This window comes from Pundamilia nyererei, unplaced genomic scaffold (genome assembly GCF_000239375.1).
Source record: "Pundamilia nyererei isolate P.nyererei 1_Seehausen unplaced genomic scaffold, PunNye1.0 scaffold00038, whole genome shotgun sequence".
Classification (NCBI taxonomy): domain Eukaryota; kingdom Metazoa; phylum Chordata; class Actinopteri; order Cichliformes; family Cichlidae; genus Pundamilia; species Pundamilia nyererei.
The window spans coordinates 413,954-431,951 of NW_005187439.1; the positions used below are offsets into that span (position 1 = coordinate 413,954).

Sequence of the window (17,998 nt, forward strand, 5' to 3'; positions counted from 1 at the left end):
AAGAGACGTTGTACACACGATCACACTCCCCAAGCGTACTCTACAAACCGGGTCTAGGTGCCCTTGCCCCTGGAGGGGGGAACTGCACCCAGACCCAGGTGGTGTTACCCTTTTCCCTGCGGTGGGGGGAGGCATTTGGCTTTTTACCCACAGAGGTTTTGATTGTGACTACAGTGACACGCGCTGGCGTTCCTTTATCTCCCCCTGGGTATTTGGACTTGATGGACTGCATCATTACTGTGTGTGTGTGTCTGTGTGTGTGCGTTTCATCAGTTTTTGTCAAGAAAACAGTCTTGTCATGCTTTCTGTTCTCATATATTCTAAATGCATTTTGCAGTCCATGCACGTCTATTTTTGTTGTAAATGTGAGTGAAACAGTCCAGCTGTCGAGTCTTGCAGCACCGGCGCCAACTTCCTGCTGTGCTTTCAGTGCCACCAGTAACAGCTTCATAATCATCACACGCTACCTTCAGCATGAAAACAGGCCACAGATGGCAAGAAAAAGTTCTTATAGATGAGTGCGATTTCATTTGATAAATGCGATGAATCCACACCTCAAATGTTAGATACGTTTTATATTATTGATTCATGTAAACAAACATCACGTTTCGTGGGAGAAAAGCCTCTCAGCCTCCTAGAGGTCCGAACTAAACTTAGTACCTTGATCAGAAAACTAAACTTCCTCTTTATTTCTCTTAACCTTTAACTTAAGCCTACATGTGGGACTAATAAAGACTTATCTTAATCTTAATCAGCAAATTAGGTGATAGTTAAAATAACAGCTCGAGCCTTAAATGTATTTATGTTCTTCAGTGCAGGTAAATTAGCCTCTGCTCTCTGTGATGATGTCCTAGTATATTTACTGAGGGCGTTGCCGCCCTCTGGACATGGAAACAAATCGGTTTCAGGTTTTCTGAATATTCCCGAGTCTGTGGGCAAAGAGCTGATGACTGTCACAATCTTCGGTCATAGATAGAAGCTTTGTAAACAAACACATCTCCTGTTAGGCACATGAATGCGTCTTAGTCAAGCCTGTCTGCCTGTAGCGATGCAGACACCCTCATCTCGTCTTCAGCTGCAGCGTACATGACCGTGAGAGACATATTGGCAGAGATCTGGAACTGGCAGCTGGGTACAGCTAGCATTTGTTTTCTATCCAATCACGGTGCAGTCATCCTGTTTGTCTGATTTATGGTGTGCCAAATTTAAAATGAGATATGGCGCGCTGCTTGGGGAAAATTGGACATCCATTAATCGGATCAAACGTCTGCGGTGTCAGTGTATATATAGCAAACCTAAATTCACAGAGACTATGCATTCAGTTGGGAATTTCTTTTCACAACCTTCATCTCTGCAATTAGCTCTGCCGCTGCATGCAGTGAAGTATTGTGCAGTTTATTGGTCACCTTTTCTGTTGCCACTGTCCTCCTGACCTTTCCTCAGACCGTCCTTCGCTGATTGTTTCCCCACAGAGTTATTTTTCTCCTAATGCTTTAGGATATAAAATGCTGTGGCAGTAACATCAAGTTAGCCGGCAAAGCTCACAGTGAAAAATGTCAACTTAACTTCTTCTAAAGGTCTAAAGGTTTGCACGTTTACAAGTACAGAGGCAGAAGAAATGCCTTTAGATTCCATATGTTTGGCAGTTCTGTCTTTTAGGCTGTCACAGCTAAAGGCACAGCATGACATCATGGATATGTGTGTCTAGTTAGGTTTAAAAACTTTAAGACATGTATAATTTCTGCACTTTTCTGGATTTTTCTGGATTAAGTCTGACATGTCAGAAAAAGTCACTTGTCCCAGAATCCAAAATTCAATCAGTCAGCAATAAAAAAGAGGATCAAAGATGAGTTTCAGTGTAATCTTTTGTCGCTTTAATGTCTTCTTTTCTTCTTAATTCAACTTAATTTCACGGCGTATGTTTACCTGTCGCCATCTGCACCCCACCCGCAGTGGCTCTGTGCCCCGACAGCAGGCCCCGCCCCACAGTTTGAGAAATCAAGTGTGCTGCTCCACAGTGGGACGCTATAGAAACAAAGATTGCACCAACAAACGTACAGAGCTGGATGTTAGAAGACATTAGAAGGCCCGTAGTGCTACACAGACCATCCTCAACATGCAAGAAGCTTTTATGGGCTGCTTTAGCTTCATCACCTGATTGTTAGGACTGCCCTATGATAGGATAAACACAGTAGTCCAAGGATGCATTTACTTGACTTGTTGCAGGTGCCTGTGATTGCCTTCATATCTGCTTTTATTATTCACAGCAGCCAAGGAGAGCTCCATTATTCATGTTGGAATATAGATGATTGTAAACTCTGGACATTATTAATTGTATTGTCTTTTTAACATCTAGTTAGACGTGAATTTCTCCTTTTTCTTCGTCTTCACCGTTTTATTGTTTGTGTGTTTTGTGTGCACACAGAGCACGCTCATGCTTTCCTCTCTGTGTTTTAGATTCAGGGGCTCGAGTGGATGGTGTCCTTGTACAACAACAATCTCAACGGCATCTTGGCTGATGAAATGGGGCTCGGCAAAACCATCCAAACCATCGCCCTTATCACCTACCTGATGGAGCACAAGAGGCTCAATGGTCCCTTTGTCATCATCGTTCCTCTCTCGTTAGTACTTCTCTTCCAGTATCAATCGTGGCTCTTATCTCGCAATGTCATGACACCCTAAAATCCAACATTATTAGAGTCACCTTTGAAAAGAACTTCAAATGATAATCATTCGTGTGAAGGCTTTCTTTTTGTTCGTGTATTAGCAGCACTACATGTAAACTACCCTGAAGATCCTTATGAGTGCTCCCTCACTCCCTTCCTGTCCTTTTAGCTATTTCCATCGGTGCCAGGAACCTGTTTAAAAGGCATAGGCTATATTTTATCAGCTTCAGCCTTGGTACATGGACTCAGCATCCATTTGAAAAAGCACAAACTGCTTTTCAGCATGACTGCACCTGGAATTAAGGGGCGCTGTAATAAGAAAAAAATGTGTGTTTTTATATCTTTCTAATAGATTTGTGCTCTCCACACGCCCCTGTAGACTCACAGTGAAATAGCCTGAGCAGTACGCGGGCTGTAATGGAAAGCAGGAGAGTTGGTGTTTGCTCAAGTGTCAGGTGGTCACATCCATCTCACTGTGATAAGTCCAAATTCATGCTTCGTAATTATTCGAACAATATCAAGTACAGTGCATACTAAACAGGGTACGAGAATACTACTGCAGATATTTTTCACTTTGCAGTGTGGAAAAGAAATGGTTCCAGCTGCTCACAGCTGCATTAAAAATGCATTGTGCACGAAGGTGCTTATTGTTATTGAAGTTAAATTGGTCTTCTTAGGCCACTTCCTGTTAGTATGAGGCGGATGGAGGCACGGGCAGACACTCACACATACGTCTTTGAGGTCTCGCTTCTCTTCTGAATTGTGGAGCTGCTGGTTTGCTTTGCCTGTGATAATTGAGGCAAGGTGCAGAGAAAAGTTCAGCCAATCAAATTGCATTTATTCAGATACGTCAGTGCAGCTGCTTGGCACTCAGATTGTGTTATTGAAATAACCTGAGAGAGTACGCTAGGGACGGGTGCAGCTCGTCATTCAACATTTAAACTGCAGGAGAAATGAATCATTGCTCTGAGTAATCAGAACATCTCATGTAGCCAAAGCAGTGAAGTTAATGCTAACTGCTAATGGAAGCTTGCCCTGTGGGAGAGATACCACCTGGATATGACATTACTGCTCTAGAGACTGCAGCAGGACAGAGGCATTACATCATCAATAACGTTTATGTGACCCTGCACGCCCCTCAAACCACACGGTGTTCTGGTTATGGCTTTCTTTTCTTTACTGTGCTTTCACAGTACTTTTTGGGTTTAGCACAGTCTTCGGTCCAATCAATCAGCTTGTCACCAGCTCCCGGCGTCACTAAAAAGGGAGAGACCTGATTACGCCTGCTGCACCACCGCTCCCCTGCTGCAGAGCCAAAGACATCACCTCTGCCACAGTTTAGTTTTTTAACCTGCTAAAACAGCACAGGAGGATAATTAGCATGTCTGAGTGTGTTTTTGGCCCGAATAAAGATGCAGAATTTTAGTACAAGGCCGTGTGTGCATCTCATTATAGGGTCAAAGGAGCCAAATTATTTGATGGCAGTTTTAATGATGAGTAGAGAGGCTTGTATTTATTTCATGTGTGGGGCCGCTCACACAGTCCTCACGAACACTTTATAACTGTGCAACATTAAGGCTAGAAACAACCCATAATGCATTGTTGTCCATTACAAAATAATATCTGATAATGTGAATAACTGATGACTTTACGGGGTGTGGTCGAAATAAACTGTTTTCAGAGTGTGGGAATATGTCCAATTACTGATCCAGCTTCATGAAGTGTGTGATTCCCCTCATTGTTTTTCACTTACAAACAGCAGGAAACCAGCGTGCTGTTGTCCAAGGGTGAAAATTCAAAGTGGTTTAAGGCTGATGAAAGTGTGCTCCTTGTGCAGAGTGCAGGAAAACACTCGGCTTTTTAATTGTTATTCCTTTTAATGTTGGTTTCTAACTGCAGGTGTTGGAAGATTAGAGTGAACAATGGTTGTGTTTTTAGAAGCAAGCCTATTTTTTAATGATTAATGAGCAGAGCACTTTTTCTTTCTAAGTGATGGAAGCTGAGCGGAGGCTTAATTCGCTGCTCAAGGCCACTGTGTGTAATGTGCTCTTGAATATGCGTAGTGTGCAAATATGGAGTAAAGCCTAAAACTGTCTGGTCTTTAGCACACAGCAGTTTGTGCCAGTGTGCCACTGAGCAAGAGCTCATCAAGTCTCTGCTTTTGTGCATTTTCATGGTTTCTTTGGTTGTTTTTGTAAATGAAGTGTTGATGAATCTGTCGTCTTTGAAGACTCTGCCTTTACTGCTAAAAACATTCTGACCACATTTAAATGCTGTTTTCAGGACCTTGTCTAACTGGGTCTATGAGCTTGACAAATGGGCTCCGTCTGTGGTTAAGATTGCTTACAAGGTGAGACAAATCTCTGTTTTTTAGTCTAGTCTCTTTTTTCACATCACAGATGTTCAGATTTTCTGCTTTTTACGACAGAACGTTGTCTCTTCTATGTCTCTCCACATATTAGGGCACCCCTGCTTTGCGTCGTGGGCTGGTGCCTCAGCTCCGCAGCGGGAAGTTCAACGTCTTGCTGACCACCTATGAATACATCATCAAAGACAAGCATATACTGGCTAAGGTGAAAAGGATCAAACCTCTTTCTTCTATCTGTAATCCGCTTCCTAACTTGAACCCTGTTGCAGCATCTCCATCACAAATATCCACAAAATGAGCAAAAGGAAATTATGGTGAGCTTCCATCCACCGCTGCTGCCGAAGCTCAAATCAGCAAAAAGTCTGGAAAAGCAGCAGAACTGTGATTGTTGTTTGTTTCATGCAGTAATTTGAGAGATGTTTCCTCGCTTTGCTTTTCATCTCTTCAGTTGAATAAGTCATGCATCGTGCATTATTCACTGACTCGCTTTTGCACTTTGTACATTTTGTTGTTTTTAATGAACAAACTTTTCATCTTCAGCTAAAATTCAGATTTTTGTTTTTCTCACTCGAGGCTTTTTAAAGGTTAAATATGTGCATCTGGCAGTAATTGTATTTTATTAACATAAAAGTTTTGCAATAACACCAAGTTTTATTACTTGTGATGAACAAACCTGACTCCTGTGTGAAATGTAACTAGAACACAGTGATGTGCAAATCTTACAAAACTGTATTTTATTCACAACAAAACACAGAAAACACATCAAATGTTTAAACCGAGTGAAATAATTGTTCATTTTGTATCTGATGGCAGCAATATGTCTCCAAAACAACAGTTTGCCACTGTGCAGCATCCTCTCTTATTTTAACATCATCAAACATCTGGAGCTGAGGAGCGCAGCAGCTGGAGGAAAGCTTCCGGCCTTTTGTTGCCCCCACTCGCACTGTTTTTCAGATGTGTTGCTGCCATCAAAATCAAAATGAGCCAATGTTTCACCTAAAATTGTGCATTTGTTCAGTTGAAACACGTAATATGTTTTCTCTGTTCTGTTGTGAGTAAAATATGAGATCTGCAATCAGTGAATTCTGTTTTTATTGACATTTTACAGCTTTTTTGTGCTCATAATACATATTATATGACAGGGGGCACAAAGATTTCATCGGGTCAGATGAGAACGTGTGTCATCAACACGCTAAATAAAAGGCGGAGTCAGAAGCTTGTTGTTTGTATTTAGAATTATTCTGCAGCCTGACGGTCGTCAAAGTGCAAAATCAAAATCCTGCAGTGACGACTGAGACACAAACTGAAATATTTAAAATGCTAATTTGCACTCGGGTTCTGTTTTGTGTCTCCTACAGATTCGCTGGAAGTACATGATCGTTGACGAGGGTCACCGCATGAAGAACCACCACTGTAAACTGACACAGGTGCTGAACACGCACTACGTGGCCCCCCGTCGGCTGCTCCTCACCGGGACTCCTCTGCAGAACAAGCTGCCCGAGCTGTGGGCCCTGCTCAACTTCCTGCTGCCCACCATCTTCAAGTGCTGCAGCACCTTCGAGCAGTGGTTTAACGCACCCTTCGCCATGACAGGAGAGAGGGTAGGTGCCAGGAGAGCTACCAGTGTTTTAGTTTTAAGCTAACACTGGCTGATGCTGAAGTCTGGGTTTTGCAAATCAAGTTAATAATTAGTTTTAACCTTCGTAGATCAAATAATAATACATAATGCATTTTGTGTTGTCATGTAGTATAAATTTACAAAGGAGATATCAGACAGAGATGAATCATTTCTGAAAGCTCTGTGATTAAAGAGACTGAAGAAGTTTTACACTTTGGCTGCTGTCGTGATCTCACTCAGGGCAGGAACCATCAGAAGGAACCTCGGGCACATAAATGGTTAATAAGTCCTTCATGTCATTTGGATCAAGGCCACTTAAAACTTTTAAAGTGATGATAAGTACAGACATTATCATTCATTATCAGAAAATGCCAAAGCTTCTGTGTAAAAACTGAAATCCTTTTAAAAACTGTATTTTCAGGGCGGATTTTTACTGAACACAGAAATACTTCCCATTTAAAGCTGTTAAATGGAGCTGCTTCCATCTGTTCCCCTCAGCTCACTGCTTTTCTTTGCAGCAGTCACATGTTTCATTACTCCTGGCAAGGAAGCAAAGGGAGGTCATTTATATCTAAAATTTAACACGGCTTATTTAAATGCATAAGGGAGAATGTTTTTATACCCACTGCATTAAGACTCTGGAAGTGTTCTGAATGTAATTCTGAGTATCCACGGGGAATTTTATTTCCTGCCCCTGGAAAGTTCAGTGAGTCTCATTTAGAAGTCTCTACATTTAGAAGCGGTTTCGACTGCTTTCGATGCTTCTGCACCGTCTTCCAGAGCGCAGTAGGCTGAACGAGCGGTAGCCAGCATGGAAGTGGTCTCTGATATCTGTCTGTGCTCAGTTTGCAGTTTCAGCAGTCATGGGACTGCGGTTTGGACAAAGGTCCCGGTTCAATGCTAGGAGAGGACACAGCCCTTTGGGGTCGTGTCATATCAAACATGTGGACACCTTTCATGTGGGAGTAGGCAAAACTTTCAAATCCCCCGTAGCAGTGCCCGCTCCCAAAGTTCAACGTTTCATCTTTAGATTACATACAGCTCGTCTCATATTACTTGTCTAGATGCATATAATTAAAAGTTATAGATGATTTCTAAGCTGAAAAATAAGTTTTCGTTTTACTAAAGGGAACCTGTTCTGCTCATTTCCAGCTGTACAAGCGTTGCATGATTTAGGAAAAGAATATTTAAAAGCGTACTTTTGCTTTCTTGCATTAGTAGTAGCTGTTTTAGTTCATGAAAAACAATTTGGTGCCCTGGGTGCAACAGAAGCACCGTGACCAAACATAACAATTTTTAATTAAAAAGGCACCCTTAAGGAAAAAGTGGATTCAGGCACGCTTCTTATCATCAATTAGTTTTTAAGTGATGTGTAATAATGGCAGCAGAGTGAGTCAGTGGTTGGAAACAGGCCGGACCCTTCTGTCTGGAATTTGCATGTTCTTTGTGTGCCAGCATGGGTTTCTTCCAGGAGCTCTCGTTTATCACGCCATGCAGAACATGGCGTGATAATAACAACCTTAGTTGGCCAAGGAAACACATGCAAAAGAGCTTCTTTCTCTTAAGAGTTTTACTTCTGGGTTAAATGACGGTTTAGCTTAAAGCAGCATGTCGGCAGGTAGGAATCTCGTCACTCTGCATGAAACAAGCAGCTGCGAGGCGTCGTCTCTCACTCTTTCTGACGTGTTCAGGTTGACTTAAACGAGGAGGAAACCATCTTGATCATCCGGCGTCTGCACAAAGTGCTCCGCCCGTTTCTCCTGCGCAGGCTGAAGAAAGAGGTGGAGTCTCAGCTGCCAGAGAAGGTGAGGTTAACACGACTGAACGTTGATTTAGGACGCTGCAGAGTTCTCAGTGCACCAAACCTGCACTGCTGTTTGTATGTAATGCATGTGTAAGTCGCTCCTATTGAGCTGATTTCAAGGTTACATGCAGCTGTTTTTACACTTTGAGGAACGGGATAGTCTTTGCTGACCTTGGATGCAACATTCCTGCTTTCCAAAGTAATTGAAGCTGCAGGTTTGTAAGTACTGCATCGAGATCCTGGCCACACTGTGCCGGAGGAGTTTCAGAAAGTAATTGAAGAAAAGGAGATAAAGTAGTCTGTGTGACCTAAACACATTGTTATCAACTTCTACGGTTGCATTGCTTAACTGTTGTGACCCAGAGCCAGACACCTTAACTGATGACAGGAAATTATCCGTAGCCTTCTTCTGACCATTCATAGTTATTAAAAAGAATGAAAGATTTTGAAGGAGATGACTTTGAAGCACAACCTCACAGCTCGTTCTTTGGGATTATTCTTTACGCCTTTATTTTCATTCTCATTAGTGTATTTTGTCAGTGCTGAGCTGACTGATGGGGATTGTGGATTTGGCTCAAACAGCCTCACTATTGAAAAGACACCACTGTGCCGCTGGAGTTTCATTTAATTATTTATGTTGTCGTTCACAGGTGGAGTACGTCATAAAGTGTGACATGTCTGCCATACAGAAGGTTCTGTACCGCCACATGCAGAAAGGCATCCTCCTCACTGACGGCTCAGAGAAAGACAAGAAGGTAGATCGTCAGCTCCTCGGTGGCTCCGCTGTGTCGCTTTGTTCTGTCTGTGTGTGTCGACAAAGCCTTTGGGAAGAGTCTGCAGTGATTTGCCTGCTGTTTGACATTAGAAGGACCTTGAACTTTCTTTGAGTGCACATTTGCTATGTTTGCATAATTTAATTGGATATTATAAATTTAATTTGACTCCTGAAGCTACATTTTAATTTCCAGCTTTAGTTTCATTTCTTTTAACCAAAGCACTCGCGGGAATATTCTGCCCATGATCTGCGTTCAAAACAAACTAGTCAGTGTTACCTACGTCCAAGACGTTGTAAAGAAGTGTAGTGTTTTTCAATGTGCTGTCTATGGATGCGTCACGATTGTGCTCATCAATATGACCATGTAAAGGGGGGAAGAGCCCCTCTGAGAATCGCTGCCTTATCGTGGTGGAGGGTTTGTGTGTCTCAGGGATCCCAGGGGCTTTGTTGTCCGGGGGCTTCTACCCCCTGGTAGGGTCTCCCATGGCAAGTTGGTCCTGGGTGAGAGACCAGACAGAGGGCGATTCAGAAGCCCAATCAAGGGAACAGTTCACCCTGCCTGGGATGGGGTTATACCGGGGCCCCGCCCTGGAGCCAGGCCCAGGGAGGGTGTCCGAGGGTGAGCGTCTGGTGGCTGGGCCTTAGTCCATGGGGCCCGGCCGGGCACAGCCCAAAAAGGGACGTGGGTCCATTCTCCTGATGGCCCACCACCCGCAGGAGGTACGTTAGGGGTCGGGTGCAACTGGGACAAGAAATGCCTCCTGAATCTGAATCTCCTTTTGACTTTATTGAGCTTCGTGAGAGATTTTCATCTTCTTTTATTAACTGAAAACGCTCTAACAGCCCAGTGCACGCTGACTGTCCCCACTTATTTTAGAAGCTGAGGAAATCCTTCCTTCATGAGTTGGTAAAGATCAAACACAGAGTTCTGACGGAGTCGGCACCGCTCTGTTCCTCAGGAGGCTGCAAACACGGCTCCAAATCAATCAGAACGTGGTTCCTTAAACAAATGTTGGATCGGTCAAAACTTCGTTCACACCTTGTTTTCACTTCCCACAAGTTTTTAAAAAATAGTTAATAATTAAAATAAGGTCTTGTAGGTGATTAGTAGCATCAGCATATCCAGACTGTTTGGGTCTTTTTTACTCATTTTATCTCTCATACATTTCTGCAGGGCAAAGGTGGAGCAAAGACCTTAATGAACACCATCATGCAGCTGAAGAAGATCTGCAACCACCCGTACATGTTCCAGCACATTGAAGTGAGTGTGGGATTGTTTGCTAGAGTATTTTATGTTGATTTCAAACTGTTGCACATTTACTGGATTGTGATATTTGGGTTTCAGCTCAGAGAAGCAGATCATTGATCACATCTGTGTCCCCCTGGTTTTTACCGCTGTTCCAAGTGAGCTGTTTCACGGTGGCTTTAGAGGGGAGTCTAGGATTCACCGTACCTCAAACACCAGCATTAAACACCTGGTCCTGTTACATTTGCTACAAATTGGTTGTTTCCAAAGTTCCTAAGTGTTGGCTTGTGATGGCAGTTAACGGCAACATCAGCCATATTTGTTCCACGCCGAGCTGATTCATGGTGTTGTTGGGACATTGCCTTTAAAAGTAAAAGTAGTTCCTCAGATGCCAGGAGAGCATTAAGCGTCTCGTCTTTGCTCTCGCAGGGAGTAATAGAACATATGGCTTGCGGTGTTTGCAGAAATTGATCAGGCTGGTAGACTTTGAGGCTGACGCTCATCTGAGCCCATCTGTTTGGATGCTGGGGCGGTTCTCAGATGAAACATCACAAGAGGCTGAAAACCTTAAAGGCTCATTCAAACAGACTCTCTGTAACTGCTTCAGTCTCATGATTGAAGTCCTGATAGAGTCATGTAAATGTGATCAAACAGTAAGGTTTTCATTGATGTTTAGTTCTTGTGTTTGTTAATGTTCTCAGGTCCCCACACAGAAACAGAACTGATAGATCAGCTGGTTAAAACCTGCCTGTTGTTGCAAATCTTGTGACATGTTCACAAGAAGTCATATATTTGCTGTTTACAGGACTTAGTTGTCTGTGTTGCTTTGACTAGTTGATGTTCTCCATTGCAGGAATCCTTTGCTGAGCACTTGGGCTATCCGAACGGCATCATCAGTGGGTAAGTCGTACGATCAAACACCTCGTGTCCTTCACTGTTGCACTGTTACTGTTATGAAAACATAATAATACAGTGGCCAATCGATCTGTTTTGTGCTTTGAAAAACACATTTGATTTAAGGCAGTGCTGTAGATGCTCGTGCATGGGCTGAGTAAATAAGTAAAATAAAGATTTAACAGTGATTTAAGCTCATATTGATGCTCAGACATCGTTAAGCACTTAACTGCTATATTTAGTTCTGCAGAGATTCAGGATTTCCTGCCATGAACGTTTGCTTTTAATTTCATCTTTATTAATGATAAAAAAATCCACACATGAAAGTGAATGATTAATATTGTTTACGTCAGTTTACATGAGTGCAGTGATAGAGCTCGTCAGTTTGTGTATAATCATTTAACAGCTAATTCAGGATGACGAGGTTTCACATGCAAGAAGCCAACGTGTCAGATAATTGCTGCATCTCTGCTGTGCTTGGCACTAATTGGCACCAGATAGCAATTATTCACAGCAGCAGTTCACCTCAAACCCCTCGTGTGAGAATGGGTCCACGTTTAGATCACAGATTGCAGCTTTGCTTTGGAACATGCCAGAAACAGCCTGCTGTGTTGCAGGAACAGGACACGTGAACACGACGTGAAAGACAGCGCCGATTTCATGGAAGGGGTATGCAGCGCGCTGGAGCGAGAGTCAAAGTTTGAAGTGTTAAGCTCGCCGCCTAATGCTGCGTCAGGCACGAGGATCTCTAAACCTCAGAACAGGCTTTTCCCCGCAGCACGGCGTGCAATAAATGCTCACAAAGGAAATTGCGGCCGTTTCAACTTATGTAGCGCTCGACTCCAGGTACACGACCCCCAGCTGAAAACAAGTCGAGCTGCCTGAGATTCACAGAATTTACAGAAAATGTAAAACTTTTGTGATTTATATCGTTGTCTGGACGATAAATGTCTTATATGGGAATATGAGATGTTGGTCATATCGCACAGCGCTAATTTTGCAGGATTTTCACTACAAAACATTCCAGTAAAACAGGCGTGCTTTTGTCCCATTTTTGTGGAGACAGTGAAGGTTCCACGGCGTGCAAAGAAGAGCGTAAAGTCTGAAAAGGTTCAAGCTCGAGAAGCTCTCATCGTAAATTGAAACCTTATTATTTGCAGCATTCGTCACGCTCGTTATAAAACATATTACTGACGTTGTTTTAAATAGCATAGGTGTCACCAGTGATTCACCTCAACATACCTGAATGGGGGGTGTCCAGTGGAGTATCACCTTATTTGCTGCATGAACTGGGAACGTTCACTTTAGGTGAGGTGTTAAAGTTTTGCTCCGCTTCGGTATCTTGACCTAAAAATAGTTCACGATAAACAGAAAAGTCTTTTAGTTTAAAAAAAGTATGATTCAAGGCAAAGAGAAAATAAAACATTATACAAGCTACTTAATAAAAGATGCATCGTGCACATAAAACATGATGAATAATAAAAACCACTGTAGAAACTCATTTATTGAGAAGTCCTTGTTCATACCTGCTGTAAACAGCAGCAAGCTTTTAAAAATGCGAACAGATCCTCTGTTCTTCAGAGAGAATTAACATCAGCGCCTGTGTGTTTGGGTTTAACTGATGTTTGTCTCTTCATGGAGCTCCTGTGGTCAGTGACACGCTCGTTAACAGAGCAGGATGTTTCAGTGACATACAGCAGGGAAAATAAGGATCGAACATGTCACCAATTTCCTGAGTAAATGTATTTCTAAAGCTGCTTTTGAATCCACACGTGTGAAGAAATCAAACCATGGACAGAGACAGAGTTTTTAACAACACAGTCTTGGTAATGAAAGAAATCCAGCTGTATATTCTCATATTACCCATTGGAGCTGTTTAATAAACAAATCACGCTGAAGAAACAGAAAAATTAAAGTAGCTTCAAGTTCCAGGAGACAGAGGACAGATTAAAAAGCTCAGATAATGTGTGGATGTTTCATAATGTTCTTCAAAGCTTTAGTGAACATGTTTTCACAGAGATGATGCAAAAGCCCAGAGCTGCCTCAGCTGTTGCTCTGAGTCAGGCTTTCATTGGCCAATTTGAAACCATTCACTGCTGTCACACTAGATGCCACGCAGGCTTTAAAAGTCTATTAATAAAAGTTTATGATCCATTTCTTGTTTTTACTGTCTGCACTCAGGCCTGATCTGTATAGAGCATCTGGGAAGTTTGAGCTCCTCGATCGCATCCTACCGAAGCTCCAGGCCACCAACCACAGAGTGCTGCTGTTCTGCCAGATGACCACTCTCATGACAATCATGGAGGACTATTTCGGATACCGCAACTTTCAGTACTTGCGTCTTGATGGTGAGCTCACACACACATCTGTTTGAGGTGTCCTGAGCTGAGCCTGTGAATCAGGACAAAGGCAGAATCAGCATATTTTAAAGTCCTGAAAGAAGCTGAATGGAAACAGAATCAGATCCTGTCTTTGTTTTGTTGATATGCAGTGAGGGGATTCATGTTGTAGTATCTTTACCTGAGACAGTAAAGCACCTTGTGGTGAGTGCTAGAGCTGCTGGATTATTGCACTGCTCAAGAAAATGAAAGGAACCGTGGAAGTCACACATGGGACTCAATGCACGAATACTCGAGCTGAAAATCTGTACGGATGTTCTTTGTGTCTAATTTACTGAGAACAAAATGATCGACTTGATTCAAAATCACACCAAATGTCAGAGTTAAAAGCTGAAATCTCAGGCTGATCAAAGTTGCTCCCACATGCCTGGACGCACTCTCGACAACATCTGGACATACAACCGATGAGACGGCATGTGGTGTCCTGGGGCATTAGTGAGCCACTGGGTAAACTCTGGTGCTGTTTGGTGGGTTCAGATTCACTGATAGATCCCAAAGCTTCTCGAGTCACGTCCTCGTTTCCCACACTGGAGTCTATTCCTTATCAGTCCTCACTGGGTTCTCACTGGTTCTGCTTTGAGTCACCACCATCACTAGCAGCATATCAAAAATATAACACTTAAATGCTGTGGATCAAATGTTTGAGGTTTTCCCCTCTTTGATGTGATCAGTGTTGGGGCCATCGTTAAAAAAAGTAACTGTTGCACATATTGCACGGAACATTTTCTTAAAAGTAATGCAGTACATTACTGAATTTGTTACATTACTTTTGTGTTTCTTCTTAAAATGACATGAAACATCGTCTCATAATTACCATTTAACCATCTAGACCTATAGGTTACTGTCATACACACCAACACAATGAACGATTTTTCTCTTCGTATTTAGGTATGAACACAAACCAAAGATGGAAACCATTATAGAAAGACTTCAAAGCGATCGTCATGGTGATTCTACTTTAGAAACATGAACAGATAGAAACACAGGCTTTAGCCTGACGGCTCATCAGTTTGTTACCTGTTGAAGTTCAGGGTCTGGCTGGGAGCTGGAGTCAGCACTCTCTCAGCTTTAAGATCACTCTGGGGTCTTGGCTAGCTTAGCGTTAGCATGCTATCTGTGCAGGTGCTAGCAAAGAGCTGAAGTTGTGTTAGCAGCATGATGCAGTTGTTTCTGTCCTGGATGCAGTTTCCACTTAAATATCATGCTTCTGTCCTTTTGTGGAATAAGAGAGTAAGGTCTATACAGTGCAGAGTGAGCCACCATTTTCCTTCTCCTGCACTCGAACTAGATTGAGCTGATTGTAGCACAGTAAGCGAAATCGATAGGCAAACAGATTAACAACTCCAAGGAATCAAACTTACCGGGAACTGCTTCTCTACAAGAACCGGTTGTTGATGCTCATCCTCTGGCAGGGTACCAGTGCCTGCATATGGAGGTCTAAATAACCCTCCAAAAACTTCCTCCCCAAATCACCACTGACCCACTGCCCTTCATGCTGGATGAAGCTCACGCCACGGCGTCCCCAGACTCTTTGACATCTGTCACAGGCTCAGTTTTGCATCTGTGGAGAGAATGGGGTGCTTTGCCAGACCTGCCAGTTCTCATGATGATCTCAGGTCAAATGAGTTGATCCACACAGTGCTGTCTGTGAGCACATGTCCCACTAAAGGACTCTAGAGCCCCATGCCAACCTCATGAAGTTGGTTTCTGGCGGTTTGGTCCGATATGTGCATGAGTAGCATGCTGGAGGTCACTTTGTATTGTTAGCTTGCTCTTCCTGTTTGTGTTCACACAAAGGAGCAGATACCAGTCCTGTTGCTGGGTTGATGTCCTGGTGTCTTTTCCACATTCTTCAGAATGTACTGGGAAGCACCAAAAAAACCTTCTTATAACGGCACATATCGATTTGCCACTCTTGGCGCAGTTGGACGGCCTGTGGGACTTAATTGGGCTGCGGTTATCTCACGCTACCAGCAGTGGAAAAAACAGGCAAAAAGCAGCGTAGAGAAAAAAATTATTCAAGGAATAAGGAGAGGGCAGCGATCTGTGGCCACCACCTGCTAAACCATGCTCTGTTTGGGGGTCTTGTTGTTACCTGCTGTCACTGCGATTTACAAGAAAGCATGAAAATCGATTCTTGATGGTTGATGCAGGATGATGTCCATGAGGTTTGCTGTTACACTGTGATGTGTTTTTGAGTCGTGGATTTTGAGCAACACTGAAATTATTAGAAGAACACTTGACTTAACTTAAAAAATGGCTTTTGAATTAAATGTGAACCAAACTAACGGCCACGGTCACGGGCAGCATGTTTAGAAAGGCCAACAGTAAATGAAACGCAGCGCATTAGTCACAGTATATTTGTGGGCATTGAGCCCTTTAAATACATTATATGGTGTTTAAAGGACAACTTTCCTGCCTCTGCCATCAGGACTATTTTAATTTGTTGTAACTCAACAACAGCCAGATCCCCGCACGTGCCATCGCAAACAAAAGACGGGTTATTAGCCGCTGGGTCTGGCAGCAGAGACCCGAATCCACTGAGGAGCTGTCATTGATTGATTGATTGATTGATTGATTTTTCCCCCGGGACTCATACTGAAACACAATAGGACGTTTAACTCGATAGCGTATCAGTCTTGATTTTAGCCTTACTGCAGATTTGTTTTTCCCAGCAGTGGAAACGAAAAGCGTTTCATCAAAAACATCACAAACGGAAAGACTGTCACAGTTGGGCCAATTAAAAAAATAGAAGTTCAATACTTTTGTCTTACTTTGTTAGATATAAAAGCACATTACACACTCCTGTGCTAAAGAACACAGTGCAGCCGGTCCTGCTTCACACCAGCTTGCAGTGACTCTGTCTTCGTCTTTTTATGCCTCCATGCTGCTTGGCTGTCCATCTGTCTCGGTGTTTGAGGTCCGTCCTCCTCACTCTGATGAAAGCACCACTCTTGCATACTTTGAGGGAAATTCTTGAAATTTAGAAAGTGTTAATTTGCATTAAAAGGAAAGGTCTGTGTTGCAGTGACTTCATGATGTCCTGCAGAAACACTTGGCTGTTATTTAAAGCAATAACCAGAATGAATCTATGGATAGCCCTTCCACTTCCCATTTATGCCCATAAGCCACCAACGGCCTCAGTGAGCTGGAACTAAACAAGCTGTTATAAGGTCAAACCATATATATAAGATACGTTTGGTCAGACGTGGATGTGAAAGGCAGTAAATCACTGATGTGATTTTTGTCTTGGCGTTTTGTGGTGAAGAGTTTTCATCAAATCATTAACAGTTTCAGTCTGCAGTCTGAAGCAGTACATCATTTTGATGCTCAGCATTTCCACTGTCTGCACAGTACAGCAAACTAAATGAAGATGTAAGCCCCTTACTCTGGACTTGCCCTTTAGAGACGCCTCTGAAACAGTTTGATTGGTCTAAGATGAGGAGCAGTTTACACACGCTGGAGCAAACCAACAGGAAGAACTTCATGCAGACTTCAAACAAAGTGATGATGTTTCTTATGATGCAAACTGTTAAAAGACCTACACCATGTAGGTCTTTTAACCGTTTGTTTCTAGCCTACATCAGCAGAAACAGAACATATTACAGGATCCCTGTTAGGAGTTAATTCCGTACCACAGATGACAGCGACATAGTTCAGTTCAGGTGATCGGACCCTTCATTATACTAAACCATAACAGGCCTGTTAATGCAGTTATGTTATTTGCCTGTGGTGTGTCACACTCTTTGAAGTTATGTGCATCTCTTTCATACACTCTCCGTTTCTCTTGAATGTCTGTTCAGCCTCATTTTGCTTTTAGAAAATGGATTATTATTCATCGTCTCACTTCCTTTTGATGTTTCTGCATTGCTGTGTGTATTTGGTTACTTTGTTTTACGGCTGCTCAATTAATCGAATTTTAATCTAAATTACGATCTGGGCTTTCAACGATCATTAAAAATGACTGAGCCAATTATTAGCCCCTCCCTTGTGCTTTACTCTCGCGCTGCTCCGTGCGGCAAATCGAGCGCACCGCTCTGCGTTTCGAACACGCGTCACAACAATAAGAGGACCCGAGGGAAGCTCGGAAAGCTAAGCAGAAGTTATTTGGAGAGGAGAGTGACTGCCGTTGGTTGAAAAGAGGTAAAAAAACTTCAGTGGTGTGGAAACATTATGGTTCACGGAGTCAGACGTGGATCAAGTAGACACAGTGTGTAAACTTTGCTAC

General features: G+C 42.8%; 1 protein-coding gene across 1 annotated transcript in view; it reads left to right on the plus strand.

Moving 5' to 3' along the window:
• The window catches only part of smarca2 (SWI/SNF related BAF chromatin remodeling complex subunit ATPase 2), a 53,953-nt gene that overhangs the window by 19,967 nt on the left and 15,988 nt on the right, over positions 1 to 17,998 (plus strand). Inside the window, exons 16-24 of the mRNA XM_005730646.1 lie at positions 2,458 to 2,621; positions 4,950 to 5,016; positions 5,129 to 5,239; positions 6,393 to 6,635; positions 8,344 to 8,457; positions 9,107 to 9,211; positions 10,406 to 10,492; positions 11,331 to 11,377; positions 13,553 to 13,719. Coding sequence (XP_005730703.1) covers positions 2,458 to 2,621; positions 4,950 to 5,016; positions 5,129 to 5,239; positions 6,393 to 6,635; positions 8,344 to 8,457; positions 9,107 to 9,211; positions 10,406 to 10,492; positions 11,331 to 11,377; positions 13,553 to 13,719 — 1,105 coding nt within the window. The remainder of the gene's footprint in view (positions 1 to 2,457; positions 2,622 to 4,949; positions 5,017 to 5,128; positions 5,240 to 6,392; positions 6,636 to 8,343; positions 8,458 to 9,106; positions 9,212 to 10,405; positions 10,493 to 11,330; positions 11,378 to 13,552; positions 13,720 to 17,998) is intronic.